Source organism: Propithecus coquereli, unplaced genomic scaffold, assembly GCF_000956105.1.
Source record: "Propithecus coquereli isolate 6110/MARCELLA unplaced genomic scaffold, Pcoq_1.0 Scaffold698, whole genome shotgun sequence".
Taxonomy (NCBI): Eukaryota; Metazoa; Chordata; class Mammalia; order Primates; family Indriidae; genus Propithecus; species Propithecus coquereli.
The window spans coordinates 506,963-525,340 of NW_012153040.1; the positions used below are offsets into that span (position 1 = coordinate 506,963).

General features: G+C 40.8%; 1 protein-coding gene across 2 annotated transcripts in view; it reads left to right on the forward strand.

Annotated features, from left to right (window-relative positions):
* The window catches only part of SPECC1L (sperm antigen with calponin homology and coiled-coil domains 1-like), a 150,110-nt gene that overhangs the window by 57,948 nt on the left and 73,784 nt on the right, over window positions 1–18,378 (forward strand). For both annotated transcript variants that reach the window (XR_001138164.1, XM_012661007.1), the window contains 3 exons: window positions 1,074–1,227; window positions 6,324–7,954; window positions 10,147–10,354. Coding sequence is in view for 1 of the 2 variants with exons in the window: in XM_012661007.1 (XP_012516461.1) it covers window positions 1,074–1,227; window positions 6,324–7,954; window positions 10,147–10,354 (1,993 nt within the window). In the remaining variant the exon portion in view is untranslated. The remainder of the gene's footprint in view (window positions 1–1,073; window positions 1,228–6,323; window positions 7,955–10,146; window positions 10,355–18,378) is intronic.

Genomic DNA, 18,378 nt, shown 5'->3' on the forward strand with positions numbered 1-18,378 from the left:
AAAGCGAGACTCTGTCTCAAAAAAAAAAAAAAAAAAGTAGTTTTTTTTTTTTTCACAGATCTTTAACTTCTCTCTGTTCTCCTTCATTTCTAGAAGTAAAAACAGATTTCTTCACTATTTTTCTTAAATAATAATTTTACAGTCAATCCCATTGGCCATAGTGTTTGTTTTCTTTTTAAAAAGCTCATGATACTTTTAAAATAATCTATTTATTTATTTTTTTGAGACAGAATCTTGCTCTGTGGTGGGGTGAAGTGCAGTGGTGTCACCATAACTCACTGCAATCTCCAAGTGATCCTCCTGCCTAAGCCTTCCTAGTAGCTTAGCTGGGACTACAGATATGCACCACCATGCCTGGCTAATTAAAAAAAATTTTTTTTGTAGGGACAGGCTGATCTCAGACTCCTGGGCGATCCTCTCGCCTTGGCCTCCCAAAGTGCTAGGATTACAGGTGTGAGGCATCACGCCTAGCCAAAAATAATCTTAAAATACCGATGTATTGCCAGTGGTGTTTCTTAAATAGTGTGATCATTTTGACTACTAGAGAATTAAACGAGGTAAGAAATTTCAGAACAGTTTCTTTTACATATTGGCTCCATCAGTGATCACTTTAAAGCAGTTTTATTTGACATTATTTGACTCTCAATGATATTTCTCTTTGGAAATTGCAAGATGGCACTTCTTGTAGCATTTTAGAACTTTCCTGAGATAGCCCATGTGGTATCACTGAGATGATCCTTGTTCACAAGTCACCTTCCAGCTGAAAGAGTAAGAAGGGTGATGTCTTCCCTTTTCCCCACCCTTCACTGAATCTGGCCTGTGTGGGCACACAGCAGCTTCCATAAAATCTTTGATTATGTGTGTGATTTTAGTATTTTAAAAAGAAGTATGTGATTGTTTGTAAACCTGTGAAGAGATTGTTTCTGTAGCATAGGGTGGCATGCTACTTACCGTCAGAAAGTCTCTGCATACTGTTGAACTCAGTGTAAAAGTCAAGAGCTTTGTTTAGTTTCAAAATATTACTTAATCTTGCTTTATCTAGTCAATATGTTTTCATTTTCTGTTGCTTCTAGACCAAGAGCAGTGATGACCTTTTGGCTGGAATGGCTGGAGGGGTGACGGTGACTAATGGTGTCAAAGGAAAGAAAAGCACCTGTCCACCTGCAGCACCTTCAGCATCTGCCCCTGCCATGACCACCGTGGAGAACAAATCCAAGATTAGCACAGGTACGGTGGGTATTTGGTCTGAGGTTTCAACTACTTTTTTGTTTGAAATAGGCAGAGTGCATTGGTGTTTAGGGTATCCATCTAATTATAGACAATTTCAAACATGTACAAAAGTAGACAGATTATTTCAGCCCCATGTGCTCCTCACCGTTACCATTTCCTAGCCAGTCGTAACTCCTTTTCACCCTCCTTCGCCCCTTACTGTTTTGAAGACAATTCCAGGTATCATATCATTTCATCCATGAATATTTCATTATCTTTGAAAGATAAGGATTCTTTCAAAAACATTATCACCTACTGTTATCAATCCTTAAAATAATTAATAATCAATTCTTAAATCATAAATTATTCAATAAGTAAATTTCCAACATTCTCATTTTATTTATTTATTTATTTATTTATTTGTTTGTTTGTTTGTTTGTTTATTTATTTATTTAAGTTTTGAAACAGAGTCTCACTCTTTTGCCCGGGCTAGAGTGCCATGGCATCAGCCTAGCTCACGGCAACCTCAAACTCCTGGGCTCAAGCGATCCTTCTGCCTCAGCCTCCCGAGTAGCTGGGACTACAGGCATGCGCCACCATGCCCAGCTAATTTTTTCTATATATTTTTAGTTGTCCAATTAATTTCTTTCTATTTTTAGTAGAGACGGGGTCTCGCTCTTGCTCAGGCTGGTCTCGAACTCCTGAGCTCAAACAATCCGCCCGCCTCAGCCTCCCAGAGTGCTAGGATTACAGGCGTGAGCCACCGCGCCCGGCCTCTCATATAATTTTTTTTACTGTCTATTTTTATTAGTAATAGGATTCACATGGGTCAGGATATAATATATAATAATTGTCTGTTATGTCTGTAAAGTCTGTTTTTAAATCTGTGTGTTTACCCCCATTCTTGCAATTTAATTTTTGTAGAAAGTGGTTGTTTGACCAGTAGAGTTTCTGAGGATCTGGATTTTGATGTCACAACATCTCCATGATATCCTGACCATTGTCTTCTGTCCTCTCTTTTTTTTTTTCTTTTTTTAGAGACAGGTCTTGCGCTGTTGCCCAGGCCGTAGTGCAGTGGTGCAGTCATAGCTCACTGCAGCCTTGAACTCCTGGGCTCAAGTGATCCTCCTGCCTCGGCCTCCTAAAGTGCTGGGATTACAGGCATGAGCCACTGTGTCTGGCCCTCTGTGTTTACTGTAAATGGTGTTGGATCTAGGCCTAGTGGGTCAGGTTCAGGTTCTTTTTTTTTAAACAATACTCCTTCATAGGTGGTGACATGTTCATCAATTAGGAGACACATTGTTTCTGGTTGTTTCTCTTTAAATGATATTGGTGGCTAGGCATGGTTGCTTATACCTGTAATCCCAGCAGTTTGGGAGGCTGAGGCAGGAGGATCACTTGAGGCAGGAGTTTGAGACCAGCCTGGGTAACATAGTAAGACCTGTCGTTACAAAAAAATTAAAGATCAGCTGGGCATGGCGGCACACACCTGTAGCCCCAGCTACTTGGGAGGCTGAGGCAGGAGGATCGCTTGAGCCCAGGAGTTTGAGGTTGCAGTGAGCTATGATGACACCAGTACATTCTAGGCTGGCCACAGAGAGAGATCCTGTCTCAAAAGAAAAAAATAAAAAAACAATATTAGGCACTCTGGGAGACCGAGGAGGGTGGATCGCTCAAGGTCAGGAGTTTGAGACCAGCCTGAGCAAGAGCGACACCCCGTCTCTACTAAAAAATAGAAAGAAATGATCTGGACAACTAAAAATATATATATAGAAAAAAATGAGCCGGGCTTGGCGGCGCCTGCCTGTAGTCCCAGCTACTCGGGAGGCTGAGGCAGAAGGATTGCTTGAGCCCAGGAGTTTGAGGTTGCTCTGAGCTAGGCTGACGCCATGGCACTCACTCTAGCCCAGGCAACAAAGCGAGACTCTGTCTCAAAAAAAAAAAAAAAAACAACAACAACAAAAACAATATTAGCAGCCTCTCATGATCAGTGCTTAGATCCATTCCTTCTAATTCTCCCATTTCTCTTCCTTCAGTAGCAGCTGTTTGATTTTAGATTGGATAGAATTGCTAAATTATCACATCCTATAGTCCAAGGAGTAATGCTATCATATTTTACTTCTTACACTTATAGAAAAAACTTTAAAATTTCCAGTAAACATAAGATCATGTGTTTGTAATAAAGCTTATGAAAGCAAATTGGCAAAAATTATAGCAGCTCCTCTTCTGTCATCATCCTGCAGGCTCATAGCCCCTCTTGTGTGTTAGACCATCTTAGCCCAGGTTTACCCACTGTCCTGTCCTGCTGTGACCTCCTGCAGATTCTTCCTTCCTTCCCAGGGCAGGCCCCACTGTTAATTATAATATTGCTGTGGTGCGATTAACAAGAGGGAAAACCAAGTCCTTAATTTTTGCTTTAGAGGCATTATTTCATTTTATCCTCACTGTAGCCCTATGAGGTAGAGACTATCAGTATCCTCCTTTAAGAGGTGAGAAAACTTGAATATCTTGCACAGGGCCATGTGTTCATTTGCTCAGTAGATATTTATTGGGACCCATTTCGAACCAGGCCACAAGCCTGGTGTTAGAGCAAGGTCTTTTACTCCCAAGGCTAGTGTCATCATCCATGGAACACCCCATCTTGTGTGGTAAGAAGGAAATGAAATACTCTGGCCATTTTTGTATTTCTTCCTGTTTTCTGGCTTTAGAATTGTACTGGGAGTGAGGCCATGTGTTTGCACAAGTAGTTCCCTCCCAATCGATGCCACCTGACCTCAGCATTCAGTGAGCACCTCCCTGGGTCAGTTGGCCCAGTGTGGCTCTGAATATCCGTGTTATTTTGCTGGGATGTCATGACCAAATACCACAGAATGGATGGCATAAACCACAGAGATTTATTTTCTCACAATTCTGGAAGCTGGAAGTCTTAAGCAAGGTATTAGGTTTGCTTTCTCCTGAGGCCTCTGTTTTTGACCGGCAGATGGCCATCTTCTTCCTGTGTCTTCATAGGGTCATCCGCGCGCGCGCGCGTGTGTGTGTCCTAATCTCTGATAAAGACACCATTCGTGTTGGATTAGGGCCCACCCTAATGACTTCATTTTGCCTTAATTACCTCTTTAACTTAATTGCATATTTCCAGATACAGTCACATTTGAGGTTTGGGGGTCAGGGCTGTGTGGGGACACAGTTCAGCCTAGAACAACACCATCTGCTCCACCTTTGCTCCTCCCAGTGACTTTCCTAAGGCTGGTTAATTTCAGTGTTTCCATTTGCTTGTCTTTACCTCAGATTATTCTGTTTACTCGTTTAGCACAATAATCCCAGAGGGCGTTTTCTTCTTTGTATGCTCTCTCCCCCTGTCCTCTTGTTTCTTTACCTTTCCTTTCATCTTGGGGCATTTCCAGTCCTTTCCCTCATTATTGGCTTTTTTTTCCTTTTGACTTTCAGACATGCACAGATTTTTCCTGTTTTTGGAGAGGTTTTTGGTTTAGATAAGAAGGATGATGGTACCATTTACAGAAGTGGTGAAAGGAATTAATGTTTGGGGCAAAAGTTATGCCATCCTTTTCCTTTTTTGGCCTCCATATACAGTCGTTTCTCCTAATCCTGTTACTTGCGCCTTTGCAGTCTGTCACAGGTTTACTGTCCCTTCGCGGTTCTTGCTGCCACACCGACTGTGGGGCTCCTTTACTTTGATTGCTCCACCTACCCACATTCCTGCTCTCCTGCTCTGCTTTCTTCCTCATGTGTTCCACTTAGCATCCTCTAGCTTAATTCTCATAAAAATGCTCTTTTCCTCATGTTTCTTCCCTATTTAAGAACACTTACTGACTTGCTGTGACTCACAGATGTTTGGGGCTCTGTATAAACATTCCCCTGCAGCTTCCATTAGCTGTGTCACCTGACCCTCCTTTCCGTGTGCCGTGCTCACTCCTGCGTCCTCATCCTTGTCTGTCTTGTGGCCAGCCTGGGTTCCTTCTGCTCAACCACACTTGCCATGGGAATGGCTCTCTTCCTGTATCATGGAGACCACTCACTCCCTGTTACCTCCACTGCCTGCTGCCCACCACATAAAGAACCTTTAAAAATGCTTATTGATAGAGATCTAGAGCTTATTTTTTAAACTAAAAAAAAAAAAATCTTAAGTATTCATGAGTATTTAAACATATTCCTCTTCTTTTTGTATTAAACAAATGATCATGTCAATTGTTTTCACAGATTTAAAATTTCACTAATGTGATCTGTGCAGCACATTCGATTGAGGCATCATCATTATTTAATGTTAACACCTCATTGGTTTTTAATGTTTAGAGAGGCAATATAGCATACTGGTTAAGTTGCAAATTCTGCCTGGATTTGAATGTTGGCTCATCCATTTATTACCTGTTGGCAAATTATTTAACATCTGTGTCTGAGTTTCTTCATCTGTAAAACAGGGTGACAGTAGCACCTACCTCAGCGTTTAATGAGGCTTGTGTAAATTAAGGTATGTGAAGTGTTAATATGCGTGTGTGGAATAATTGCTAGATATATGTTAGCTATTGTTATTACTGTTATTACTATTTATGTGGCATTCTATGGTAGGAAACCTTTTTCGCATTTACTTTGGTCATAATTCTTTTGTTTCTTAGAGGTAGCTTAGATTTTTGGTCTGTCCTGAGGCTGCCTTTCCCTTCCTGCCCACCTGTGGGTTCCCTTCACCATCTGTTTCCAGTTAGATTGCCCCTGCCTGGCTAATCCTACAGTCAGCTTCACCTATCTTGCCCTAGAATATATGCACCTAGCCGACTGGTTAAAACCCTGCTTTTGGATTTGAGTTGATGGTGTCTGATTTAAATAACATTTTTACTGAGATATAATTCACATTCTGTAAAATTTGCCTTTTTAAAGTGTACAATAAAGTGTATAACTTTTTTTTCATTGACAATTAAAAGATGAATTATCTGGTTTTGAAGAAACTGAATTTTAAAGTAACAGACTCTAAGGCAAGATTATTGTAGGTCTAAATTAATGTGTAGATTCTAGATTTTATCTTATCCGACCTGGGGCATGAACTATATATGCCTTTTTATTGCTAATATTTTTGCCTTAAATTCTTTGTTTCAAACATGTAGGCACAAGTTCTTCAACCAAGCGGAGCACTTCTGCAGGTAATAAAGACTCCAGTTCTACTAGAGAACGATTACGTGAACGTACCCGACTAAACCAGAGCAAAAAACTGCCTTCTGCAGGTCAGGGAGCTAATGACGTGGCATTGGCTAAACGTTCCCGCAGTCGCACTGCTACGGAGTGTGATGTTCGGATGAGCAAGTCTAAATCGGACAATCAGATCAGTGACAAGGCTGCTTTGGAAGCCAAGGTGAAGGATCTTCTCACACTGGCAAAAACCAAGGATGTGGAAATTTTACATTTGCGGAATGAACTCCGAGACATGCGTGCGCAGCTGGGCATCAGTGAGGGTCACTGCGAGGGTGACGAGAAGCCTGAGAAGGAAACCATTATTGTTCACCAGCCCACTGATGTTGAGTCCACCTTGTTGCAGCTGCAGGAGCAGAATACTGCCATCCGTGAAGAGCTCAACCAGCTGAAAAATGAAAACAGAATGTTAAAAGACAGGTTGAATGCATTGGGCTTTTCCCTAGAGCAGAGGTTAGACAACTCTGAAAAACTGTTTGGCTATCAGTCCCTGAGCCCAGAAATCGCCCCTGGTAACCAGAGCGATGGGGGAGGAACTCTGACTTCCTCAGTGGAAGGCTCTGCCCCCGGCTCAGTGGAGGATCTTCTGAGTCAGGATGAAAACACACTGATGGACCATCAGCACAGTAACTCTTTGGACAATCTAGACAGCGAGTGCAGTGAGGTTTACCAGCCCCTCACTTCGAGCGACGACGCGCTGGACGCACCGTCATCTTCAGAGTCAGAAGGCATCCCCAGCATAGAGCGCTCCCGGAAGGGGAGCAGCGGGAACGCGAGTGAAGTGTCTGTTGCTTGCTTGACGGAGCGGATACACCAGATGGAGGAGAACCAGCACAGCACGAGTGAGGAACTCCAGGCAACTCTGCAAGAGCTAGCTGACCTACAGCAGATTACTCAGGAGCTGAATAGCGAGAATGAGAGGCTCGGAGAGGAGAAGGTTATTCTCATGGAGTCTTTGTGTCAGCAAAGCGATAAGTTGGAACACTTTAGCCGACAGATTGAGTACTTCCGCTCCCTTCTAGATGAGCATCACATTTCTTACGTCATAGATGAAGATGTAAAAAGTGGACGCTATATGGAGCTAGAACAACGCTACATGGACCTAGCTGAGAATGCCCGTTTTGAACGAGAACAGCTTCTTGGTGTCCAGCAGCATTTAAGCAATACTTTGAAAATGGCAGAACAAGATAACAAGGAAGCTCAAGAAATGATAGGGGCGCTCAAAGAACGCAGTCACCACATGGAGCGAATCATTGAGTCTGAGCAGAAGGGGAAAGCAGCCTTGGCAGCCACGCTGGAGGAGTACAAAGCCACAGTGGCCAGTGACCAGATAGAGATGAACCGCCTGAAGGCCCAGCTGGAGAACGAGAAGCAGAAAGTGGCGGAGTTGTATTCTATCCACAACTCCGGAGACAAATCTGATATTCAGGATCTCCTGGAGAGTGTCAGGCTGGACAAAGAAAAAGCAGAGACTTTGGCTAGTAGCCTGCAGGAAGATCTGGCTCACACCCGAAATGATGCCAATCGATTGCAGGACACCATTGCTAAGGTATTGTTTAAGTAGATTAAAACGTTCCTTCGGCAGCCATTGTGCACAACATACTTACTGAGAGCCAGGGTCGCTTGTTTGGTGTGTTATTAGTTATTTTTTAAAGCCGATTTTTTTTTTTTTTTTGAGACCGAGTCTTGCTTTGTTGACCCAGGTAGAGTGCAGTGGCATCATCGTAGCTCACTGCAACCTCAAACTCCTGGGCCCAAGCGATCCTCGAGTAGCTGGGACTACAGGTGCACGCCATGAGGGCTGGCTGATTTTTTTCTGTTTTTGTGGTAGAGAAGGGATCTCGCTCTTGCTCAGGTTGGTCTCGAACTCCTGAGCTCAAGTGATCTTCCCATTTCAGCCTCCCAGAGTGCTAGGATTACAGGCGTGAGCCACCATGCCCGGCCAAAAAGCTGATATTTTTTAAGCTTGAAAATGGTTTTCTTTTATTGGAATAGAGTGAAAACCATTTTTATGATTATGTCTGTTTCACTCAATTGTATTTCTTTACTGTTTTCTTGCCCGTGAGAAGATATGGCTTGAGTTACAACTAACACCAGAATCTGTCCCTGGTTGTGGAGCAGGTTGTGTAATTTTACATCCTCATTTCCGATATATTTTGGTATAAGATAGATGGAGAGCCAGTATTCCCGTCTATAGGATCAGCAGTGCCTGTCACTTCTGATCCTGCTGTCATTGTAGGTTTTTTTTGGTGACAGAGTCTTGTTCTGTCTCCCCGGCTAGAGTGCAGTGGTGTCATCATAGCTCACTGCAACCTCAAAGTCCTGGGCTCAAGTGATCTTCCTGCCTCAGCCTCCCAAGTAGCTGGGAGTACAGCTACACCGTGACATCTGGCAAATTTTTCTGTTTTTTGTAGAGGCAAGAGGTCTTGCTCTTGTTCACACTGGTCTCAAATTCCTGGCCACAAGTGATGCTGCTGCCTTGGCCTCCCAAAGTGCCATGATTACAGGTGTGAGTCACTGAGCCTGGCCCTGCTGTAGTTTTTTTCCAAATAGAATTCTGTTGTGAGTTATAACTAATTTAGGAGTATCGAGACTCCTGTTTCTTGGAGGTCTATGATTTGTTGCTGACAGGGACCTTAGAGCTCATCGGCCCAACCCCCTCGTTTTACACGCAGCAGTGTAGTGGTGGGGGCTCAGTTGGAACTGCTGGCCTTCTGCCTGGGGATCTGTGCCCTGCATGGTTGCTGATGAAGTGTTTATTTCCCTGAGGTATCTAATTAATTCTACCTCACATTTTATTTATTCGTTGTTTTAGTGCAATGATTTTTAAAGAAAGATATCAGTATATCTTTGGCCAAAATTTGAATAGTTTAGGCCGGGCGCTGTGGCTCACGCCTGTAATCCTAGCACTCTGGGAGGCCAAGGCGGGCGGATTGTTTGAGCTGAGGAGTTCGAGACCAGCCTGAGCAAGAGCGAGACCCCGTCTCTACCAAAAATAGAAAGAAATTAATTGGACAGCTAAAAATATATAGAAAAAAATTAGCCGGGCATGGTGGCACATGCCTGTAGTCCCAGCTACTTGGGAGGCTGAGGCAGTCGGATTGCTTGAGTCCAGGAGTCTGAGGTTGCTGTGAGCTAGGCTAATGCCACGGCACTCACTCTAGCCCGGGCAACACAGTGAGACTCTGTCTCAAAAAAAAAAAAAAATTGAATAGTTTAGACTTTAGTTTTTTTAGTGATCACTTTTAGAGATAGAGTTTAGGAGATGTGTGTTATTTCTTGGGTGCGTGTATGTCGAGGGGGCATTATAAACGAATACTTCTGCGAAGACACTATTTGAGCATTTGTTAATGTTTCCATTTTCCATTTGGTAGTGCAGTTGTCACAAATAAGACATCATTTATGTAGGAGAGCATGTTAATCATTAATCAAAGGCATGTGCTTTCAGTCCAAACTTTGGAGAAGGGAAAATTTCCAAAATTTTCTCATAAATAATCTGGTTAAGATCAGTGATATGTCAATATAATTTTAGTCAGTGATGAGCAACAGTTTATACTTAAGCATATTACATGAAGTCTTATAGAGTACTTGTTGATACTTTTTAACAGTTATTACACAGCTTGTGTTCATGCATAGCACCTCACACATAGCTTCTGTTTGAAACAGAGTGTACCTCAGTTCTAGAACTTAATCTTGGAACAATTCTTACTTTTCTAAATCTACATCATCAATTTTATATAGGTAGAAGATGAATACCGAGCCTTCCAAGAAGAAGCTAAGAAACAAATTGAAGATTTGAATATGACATTAGAGAAATTAAGATCAGAGCTGGAAGAAAAAGAAACAGAAAGGAGTGACATGAAAGAAACCATCTTTGAACTTGAAGATGAAGTAGAACAACATCGAGCTGTGAAACTTCATGACAACCTCATTATTTCTGATTTAGAGAGTAAGTGATGAGAGAACTTTTCATTCCTTTTTGTTCTACTCTTTTAGACATGTGGGGATATTTTACATTTATTAATAAAAATTAATAATTCTGGTTGGTACTATAGTCCAAAGGCACAGCTAACTCGCAGAAGTGGTAAAAGTGTAATTCACACATTAGTTGATAGTCTTTTTGGACTGCTGTGTTTTGTTCCTAAAGAAGAACTCTTAGATAGAAGCATTAACATTAAAATTGTGCCTAATTAAGGAAAATCATTTAAGTGAAAAGCTAATGGGGTTATTACTTTCTAGATTTTAGTAAAAGGCATTTATTCTTTACTTCCGGTGACTGCAGGTGAGACAGAAAAATATTGATCCTGAATGATCTTAAGCCTAAACCACAGATTTTTATTGATTTGTCTGATTTTCCTTCATACTATGAAGATTTTTATAATATGGTGGAATTGAAACTCAGTTTTAAGTTTCTTTGTTTTTATGTCAGACTTTTAAAAAAAATTTTATTTTGTGATTTTTTTAGACTTACAAAAAAGTTGTGAAAATAGTACAAAGCATTTCTGTATAGAAATTGTGATGAGGAATAGGATATTTGCATGACCTTAAAATGTCTTCCCATAGGCTGTTTACTAGTTGCAAGTGAAGAAGAAAAATAAGCATAGTTATACAGGGGACAAATTGGGCAACACTTTGACCAGGTGGTCATGTGAGTGACACAGGCATGTGGGTATTGGACACAGCATCGGCTTGGCCATGTTCTGACTGAGGCACATCTTCAATTAATCACAAACATTAGAAGGCAAAAAGTGAGGAATATTCTACTAAACGCAGAAGTGTGGGGCATGCTATCATTCTCACAAATGCCAATGTCGTAAAAGACCAAGGGTGTGGAAATGTTGCAGATTAAAGGAGGCTAAGGAGACATGACAATTAAATGCCTTACTTATGCCTGGATGGCCCAGTACTTCAGGGGGAAAATACTTTAAAGAACATTATCACAAAATTGGAATATGTTTGGTAGATTAGATGAAGGTGTCATATCGGTATATAAATTTATGAAGTTGATTATTATGTTTACGTAAGAGATATTAATATCCCTGTTCTTCAGAGCCACACAATGAATATTTAGGGGCAGAGGGCCATGATGTATATCTTCAAATGATTCTGGAAAAACATTAGAACTAGAGATAGATAACAACGAATAAAACAAATAAGTACACTGTTAACAATAGGCAAATCCAAGTAAAAGGGTATATGGATGTTCCTTGTACTATTTTTGTAACTTTTTGTAAGTTTGAAATTATTTCCAAATAATATATTTAAAAAATTCTTACACATTCTTAAAATGTGTTAAGTTTTAATACATTTTAAGTTTTAATATACTTTTATATTGCCCAGGTGAGATGGACAGGGAGAATGGGGGTAAAAACATTTTTGATGCATTGGGTACAGCTTTTAAAACTTTTGGTTCATGCTTCTGCTCCTTTGGGCTCTACCTGTTTATTATTAATTAACAGAGTATCGATTGGCAGGTCCTGTGTACTGTGTACTATGGATGCATAGGTAGGGAGGTTTGAACCATCGCCAGGGAAGGGTGGGTCACTTGCCAGAGCCCCTAAAAGTGTCTTGTGGCATTTCTGAGTTCTAGCTGGCTGACCCAGCATCTGCAGATTGACTCGAGGGTTGTTTGGACCATTCTGAGGCCCTCGTATACTAAAGTGTACAGAATATGGGACTGTGTCTTTTGGAAAAGATGATAGATTGTTATAGAGATGAATGTTCTCATCTAAAGTTTTAAAAAACCTTTTAGTTTAACATTTGTATTTAGTTTATAGTTTTACTTGAGGGGATGTATCTAATTCTGTTTCCTAAAGGTAAGAGGTTCTGAAGTTTTTTAGACTAACTTGGAAATTCAGTGTACTTATAGTGTACAGGTATTATGGGTAATAATATATCCTTTTCTCTTAGAAACTTTTGTTTTGAACACGGAAAGAGTGCCAATTTGTGGTAATTGGGGCAAAAGCTAGAAAAATGTTAAGATGATCAGGATTGTTGGGACAAAATTTTATAAATCCTTACAGTAGTAATATGTGGATTTTAATTAGAAAATGGCAGAACATCCTGAATACATTTTTTTAGCCATGTAGCTTCTCTCCTCATTTTTTTGAAATGAAAAGTTCAAATATACAGATATATTGAAAGAATAGTGTAGTTACCACCTACTGCCTGTATTTGACAATTGTTAACGTTTTGCAACGTGTACCTTCCTTATGTGTGTATACGTGTCTATTTAACTGAACTGATTGACAGTAAGTTGTTGACTCATGACATTTAACTCCTAAATATTGCAACATGCAACTCCCAAAAAAAACATTCTTCTCGTAACCACAATGTTATTGTTACATGTAGTAAAATTAGTCATAATTCCCTAGTGTCATCTAATAGCCTGTATTCATATTTTCCCAGCTGTCCTCAAAATGTCTTTTACAGTTTTTATAAGGTCTACAATCAAAACAGATTTCACACATTACATTTATAGGTTACATCTCTGTAGTCTGATAGGAGTTTTTGTTTCCTCAAGAATTCTAGCATTTGGATACTCCTGGATAGAGCTGGAATGCATTCTACTTAGTGAGGTATCCCAGGAATGGAAAGACAAGCACCACATGTACTCACCATCAAATTGGTATTAACTGATCAACACATAAGTGCACAAATAAGAAAACATCTATTGGATGTTGGGCAGCGGGGAGGGGGGAGGAGGGGATGGATATATGCATACACAAAGAGTGCAGTGTACACCACCCGAAGGATGGACATATTTGAAACTCGGACTTGGGGGGGGCGGCAAGGGCAACATACGTAACCTAAACATCTGTACCCCCAATAATATGCTGAAATAATAAAAAAAAGAATTCTAGCAGTCACTCCTCATTTATCCCAAAGGGATCCAACCTGACTTTGGAATCTGTGTCCTGGATTTTAAAGCAGCTATTGTAAGTATACTCGAGAATGTAGAGGAAAATATGCTCGTAATGAACGAACGAATGGCAAATCCCAGCAGAGAAATAAAAAGTATAAAAAAGATCCAAGTAGGAATTGTAACAGCTAATATAAAAAATTTACTGCATTGTTTAAATAGCAAATTAGAGATACAGAAGAGCCAATGAACTTGAAGATAAATCGGTAGACATTATCCAGTCTGAGGAACAGGGAGAAAAAAGATTGAAAAAAATGAATGGTAGCATTAGTGACCAGTGGGATAATATCGAACAGTGTAACACATGTAATTGGAGTTCCAGAAGGCTCCCAAATTGCATCAGTGCCACACTGCTTAGACCTGGCCTTCAGTGCTTATCCATAGTCCTTGGATTTAGCATCTAAACTAGAAAAATCTGATATAAAAACTCACTCAGGACTTCGAGATCAAGATGATGGCCTGAGATCACACACAGGCTTCTTTTCCTTCCCAGAGTCCTATTGACCAGGCAGAAGAAATATAAAAACTTCAGTGAACCAAAAGCTGAGAGAGAAAACAGGGAAGGGGGTCCCGTCAGTAGATTAACAATTTTGAGTAATTTCTGGAATTGAGCATTTGGAGAAATCAAACAGAACAGAAAAGCCTGTAGTACAGGACACTGAAACTCTGAGTTACGATGTTCTCTGCAAAACTTTGGGACAGGAGGACTAAAAGCTCCAGCACAGGGCTGGTATGGGCTGGGAAGAGCAGGCCACGGTGCTAGAGGACTGCCAGAACCCTGCACCCCTTCTCTCCTGCATAGGATGTGGCTGTGGTCTTTGCCCCCGGCCTGGTGCTGAGTTCAAACTCTTCTCTAAATAATGTTGGAGAATATGGTGCCTGGGGCTCCTAGTATGATGTTGGCATCAGAAAGAGAAGTGAACCCTATGCCTGAAGTAACTTCAGACTGCTGTGTGGTGTTGAGGAAACCACGCAAAGGGAAAGGCAGTCTGGCCCAGCAGTGAAACGGATCTACTGGCCCTCACCTTGGTGGGAGCTGCCCGTTCCCCTTGTACAGTCAGAGGGGAGCCCCCTGTAGGCATGTGTCATCAGCACAGCTTTTAGCCAGTTGTTATTTGGAGAGGAGAGGCCTTTGGATAGAACAGTGAGACTCCCACAGTTGTTGAGTTAACATGCAGAAGTCTCTAATATTAACCATTCTTGTCCTTAAATAAAAAAAGCCACCCAGGGCTTTCTTTTTTTTTTTTTTGAGACAGAGTCTGGCTCTGTTGCCCTGGCTTGAGTGCCGTGGCATCAGCCTAGCTCACAGCAACCTCAAACTCCTGGGCTCAAGCGATCCTCCTACCTTAGCCTCCCGAGTAGCTGGGACTACAGGCATGCGCCACCATGCCTGGCTAATTTTTTCTATATATATATATACTTTTAGTTGTCCAGATAATTTCTTTCTATTTTTAGTAGAGACGGGGTCTCGCTCTTCCTCAGGCTGGTCTTGAACTCCTGACCTTGAGCGATCCACCCGCCTCGGCCTCCCAGAGTGCTAGGATTATAGGCATGAGCCACTGTGCCTGGCCAACCAGGACTTATTAAACATTTTAAAAATACCTCAAAAGAGCTTTAAAGAGAAAAAGCAGAATGAAGCAGATCAAGTGAGCCCAAAGAAATAAAGTTAATGGCTTCACCACCAGTCCAGTAAAACCAAGCTGATCAGTGTCAAGAGTAGTGGTGTCAGTGAAATCTTAGGTCTAGCTCAGTCACAGTGACTTTCTCAATCACTTAAAATTTGCGTACAATGCTCTGTGCACTCTTGGAGTTAGATTTAAGTGCGTTTCCTGGGATGGGGCAAGAACCTGATCCCTAACACAGGGCTGTGTCTCTTCTTTGGATCACCAGTGTGATAGTGGGGAAGTGAGACAGTGGGGAACCGGGGCTGGCTTGAGATTAGGGAAGTAGGAGGAGACAGAAGGAGGGGAGTTGTATAATTCTGTCGTGGGAAAAGCCTTTCTAAACATGGCAGATTACCCAGAGCCATATGGAAACAAAGGCTCAGACTTCACTATGTGTAATTAAAATTTTAAATTCCCCCAAAGTGTCATAAATAAATGACACCATAAATAAATCACACTGAGAGAAATATTTACAACATTTAAACAAATACGTCAAGAGATTCTGTGCACCAATAAGACTGGAACAATCCATTAACTAAATAAAATATATGAATAGATAAGTCAACAAAAGACCCTAGAAGGCTTGATTTAGTAAAAAGCAAAGAAATACAAAGTAAAACAAGGTGCAAGGTGCCAGTTTTTACTTAGCAGATATACAAAAATTAAAAAGATTGATAACGTGGAAGGGAGGGAGGAAGGGGTCCTTTCATACACTATTGGAAGGAGTATGGATTGCCACAGCCTTTTTAGAGCATTGATCAAAATTTTAAAAGTACAACACTGACTTAGCAATCCAATTCCAAAAACCTGTACCCTTCAGAAACATTCTTATAAGTTTGCAGATGTATACATAGATATGGATGCTTACTGCAGAATTGTTCATTACCACAAAAACTCGAAAACTACCTGTATTTTCAACAGTTGTGCACAGTATATTCTTACTCTGGCTGCAGTTTCACCAGCGAGGATAAACCAGGCAGGTCTGGGTGTACTGGCACAGAGGAATGCCCCGATGAAATACAGCAAGCCACCGACAATAGAGTGTGCATTGTGCGTGTTACCTCTACAATTAAAAATCAGTAAAAGTTTTAAATACAATATTATCCTGAAATGGTATAATAACTAGATATAATAGTGTTCCTTTAAAAATACTGATTTCAGTGTGTTCTATACAATAAATTAAATAACTTGGTAACTTCTAAAAACAAATTCTATATACCTGAGCCAGAGCCTTCTAATGGATTGATTTAGGTCCTGTCAATAGTTTCTGATGACCCAGGCCAGGCAAGGTGGCTCACTCCTATAGTCCCAGTACTTTGGGAGGCCAAGGCAGGAGAATTGCTTGAGGGCAGGAGTTCCATACTAGCCTGGGCAACATAGCGAGACCCTGTCTCTACAAAAAAATTAGCTGATCATGGTGGTGTCGTCATAGGTACTTGGGTGGCTGAGGTGGGAGGATCACTTGAGCCCAGGAGATCAAGGTTCAGTGAGCTATCATCATCACTGCACTCTAGCTTGGGTGAAAGAACAAGACCCCATCTCTTAAAAAAAGGCCCTTCATCACTTTTTCCACTTCTAGAAATGGATCTTCAAGTAATATCTGGACAATTGTAGAAAGCCATTCACTGTATTTATAACAAAAAAAAATCGGACCCATTCTATTAATAGGAGATTGTTAAATCATGATATAGCCAATTGATGTATTGTTCTGTGGCCATCAAAATGGTGCTGTAGATCTATATTTATTGATAAATATGTTTATTACCTACTGCTAAGTACAAAAGCTTATGAAGCAGTATAAATAGTATAATCCAATTTTTTTTAAAAATGATTATATACATACACATATGAAGTCTGGGAGAATATATACCAAATGCAAATAATAGATAATCTTATTTTTATTACCTTTTTCTCTTTTCCATACTTCTTTGAGACGGGGCCTTGCTACGTTACCCAGGCATGTCTTGAACTCCTGAGCTCAAGCACGCCTCCCGATTCAGCTCTCAAGTAGCTGGGGCTACAGGCATGTGCCATCATGCCCAGCTCTGTTTTCCATACTTTTTATCGTGAGCATGCATTACTTTTAGAATTAAGGGAAAAAAATTGTATTTACTTTTTTGGGGGTAAATAAAAATGGGTAAAATAAAAATTAAAGAGTAAAGAAAAATAAAAATAGTAAACAGTTCATTTGAAATTCACCTGTGTCCTCTTCCATGTCAGGAATTCTGGTTTGGGGACAAAGCTGTGGCCGGGTTGCCTGGACACACTGCCCGCCCCGGTGCCCTGCCCCTGTGGTGTGGTTTTTAACAGAATTGGGTACTCCTGTTTTTTCCTTTTCTCTAAAAATTGCACCTGGAGTTCAGTTGGAGATACTTGATCAGATGCAAGACTGCCTAAGGGCTGTTGCCAGTACTCAAGAGTTTTCTAGGGATTTAGAGGACAGAAAAGGTTGCTTATGGATTTTAATTATTTTGTGCCTTCAAGAATCACAGGTTGATTGATCCTGTGTCCATGGTAGCTGCCTGATAACATCTGCATGATTGATGGGCATATAACCAGAGCCAGAATGGATTATTCTTGATTTGTCAGGGATGGTAGGTCCTCGGTGGTGATAAGATTCCGAACTCCATTGTTAAACGAGTAGGGTAGTGCCCAGAATTGTTCAGAACAAAGTTGGTCTAATAACATTGAGAATAGCAATTTATCTGATTTCTAGAATAAAAATAACACTGTAAGAATTGAGTTATAATTTGTAATTTTTTAAAAAGGAGATCGTAGTAGCTTTTCTGTTTGTTCTTTGAGTTGAGGACAGTAGGTGGCAGTGTCCCCTACAAGAAAAACTGAAGAGAAAGGAAACTGCTTTTAGAGGTCCTAGGGTTGAAGAGTAATGCTGCCTTCTTACGAGATCATTAATTGCGCTAGATGGCAGTTTTGCTAACTAGTCTTCACAGTGAGAACTTAGACACAAACTCCTTTGTTTCTAGGGAGGAAAAGCCTGGCATCGTTTTTAATACTTTGTTTTACAGTAAAAATACAGGCATGGTTGTAAGTTTTAAATCAAATTCCCTAGAGGCAATTTTAATGCACTTTATTCTGTCTAAATATGCCCTGCTGGCTGCCAGCTTCCCTTTTATTTAAAGGAAATAGTAGTAAGATGTGACAATTTAAATATATAGTGCCAGGGGCAGGAAAATGCTGTTTAAAGAATAGCAATTATGGCTGGGCGCGGTGGCTCACACCTGTAATCCTAGCTCTCTGGGAGGCCAAAGCGGGTGGATTGTTTGAGCTCAGGAGTTCGAAACCAGCCTGAGCAAGAGCGAGACCCCGTCTCCACTAAAATTAGAAAGAAATTAATCGGACAACTAAAAATATATAGAAAAAATTAGC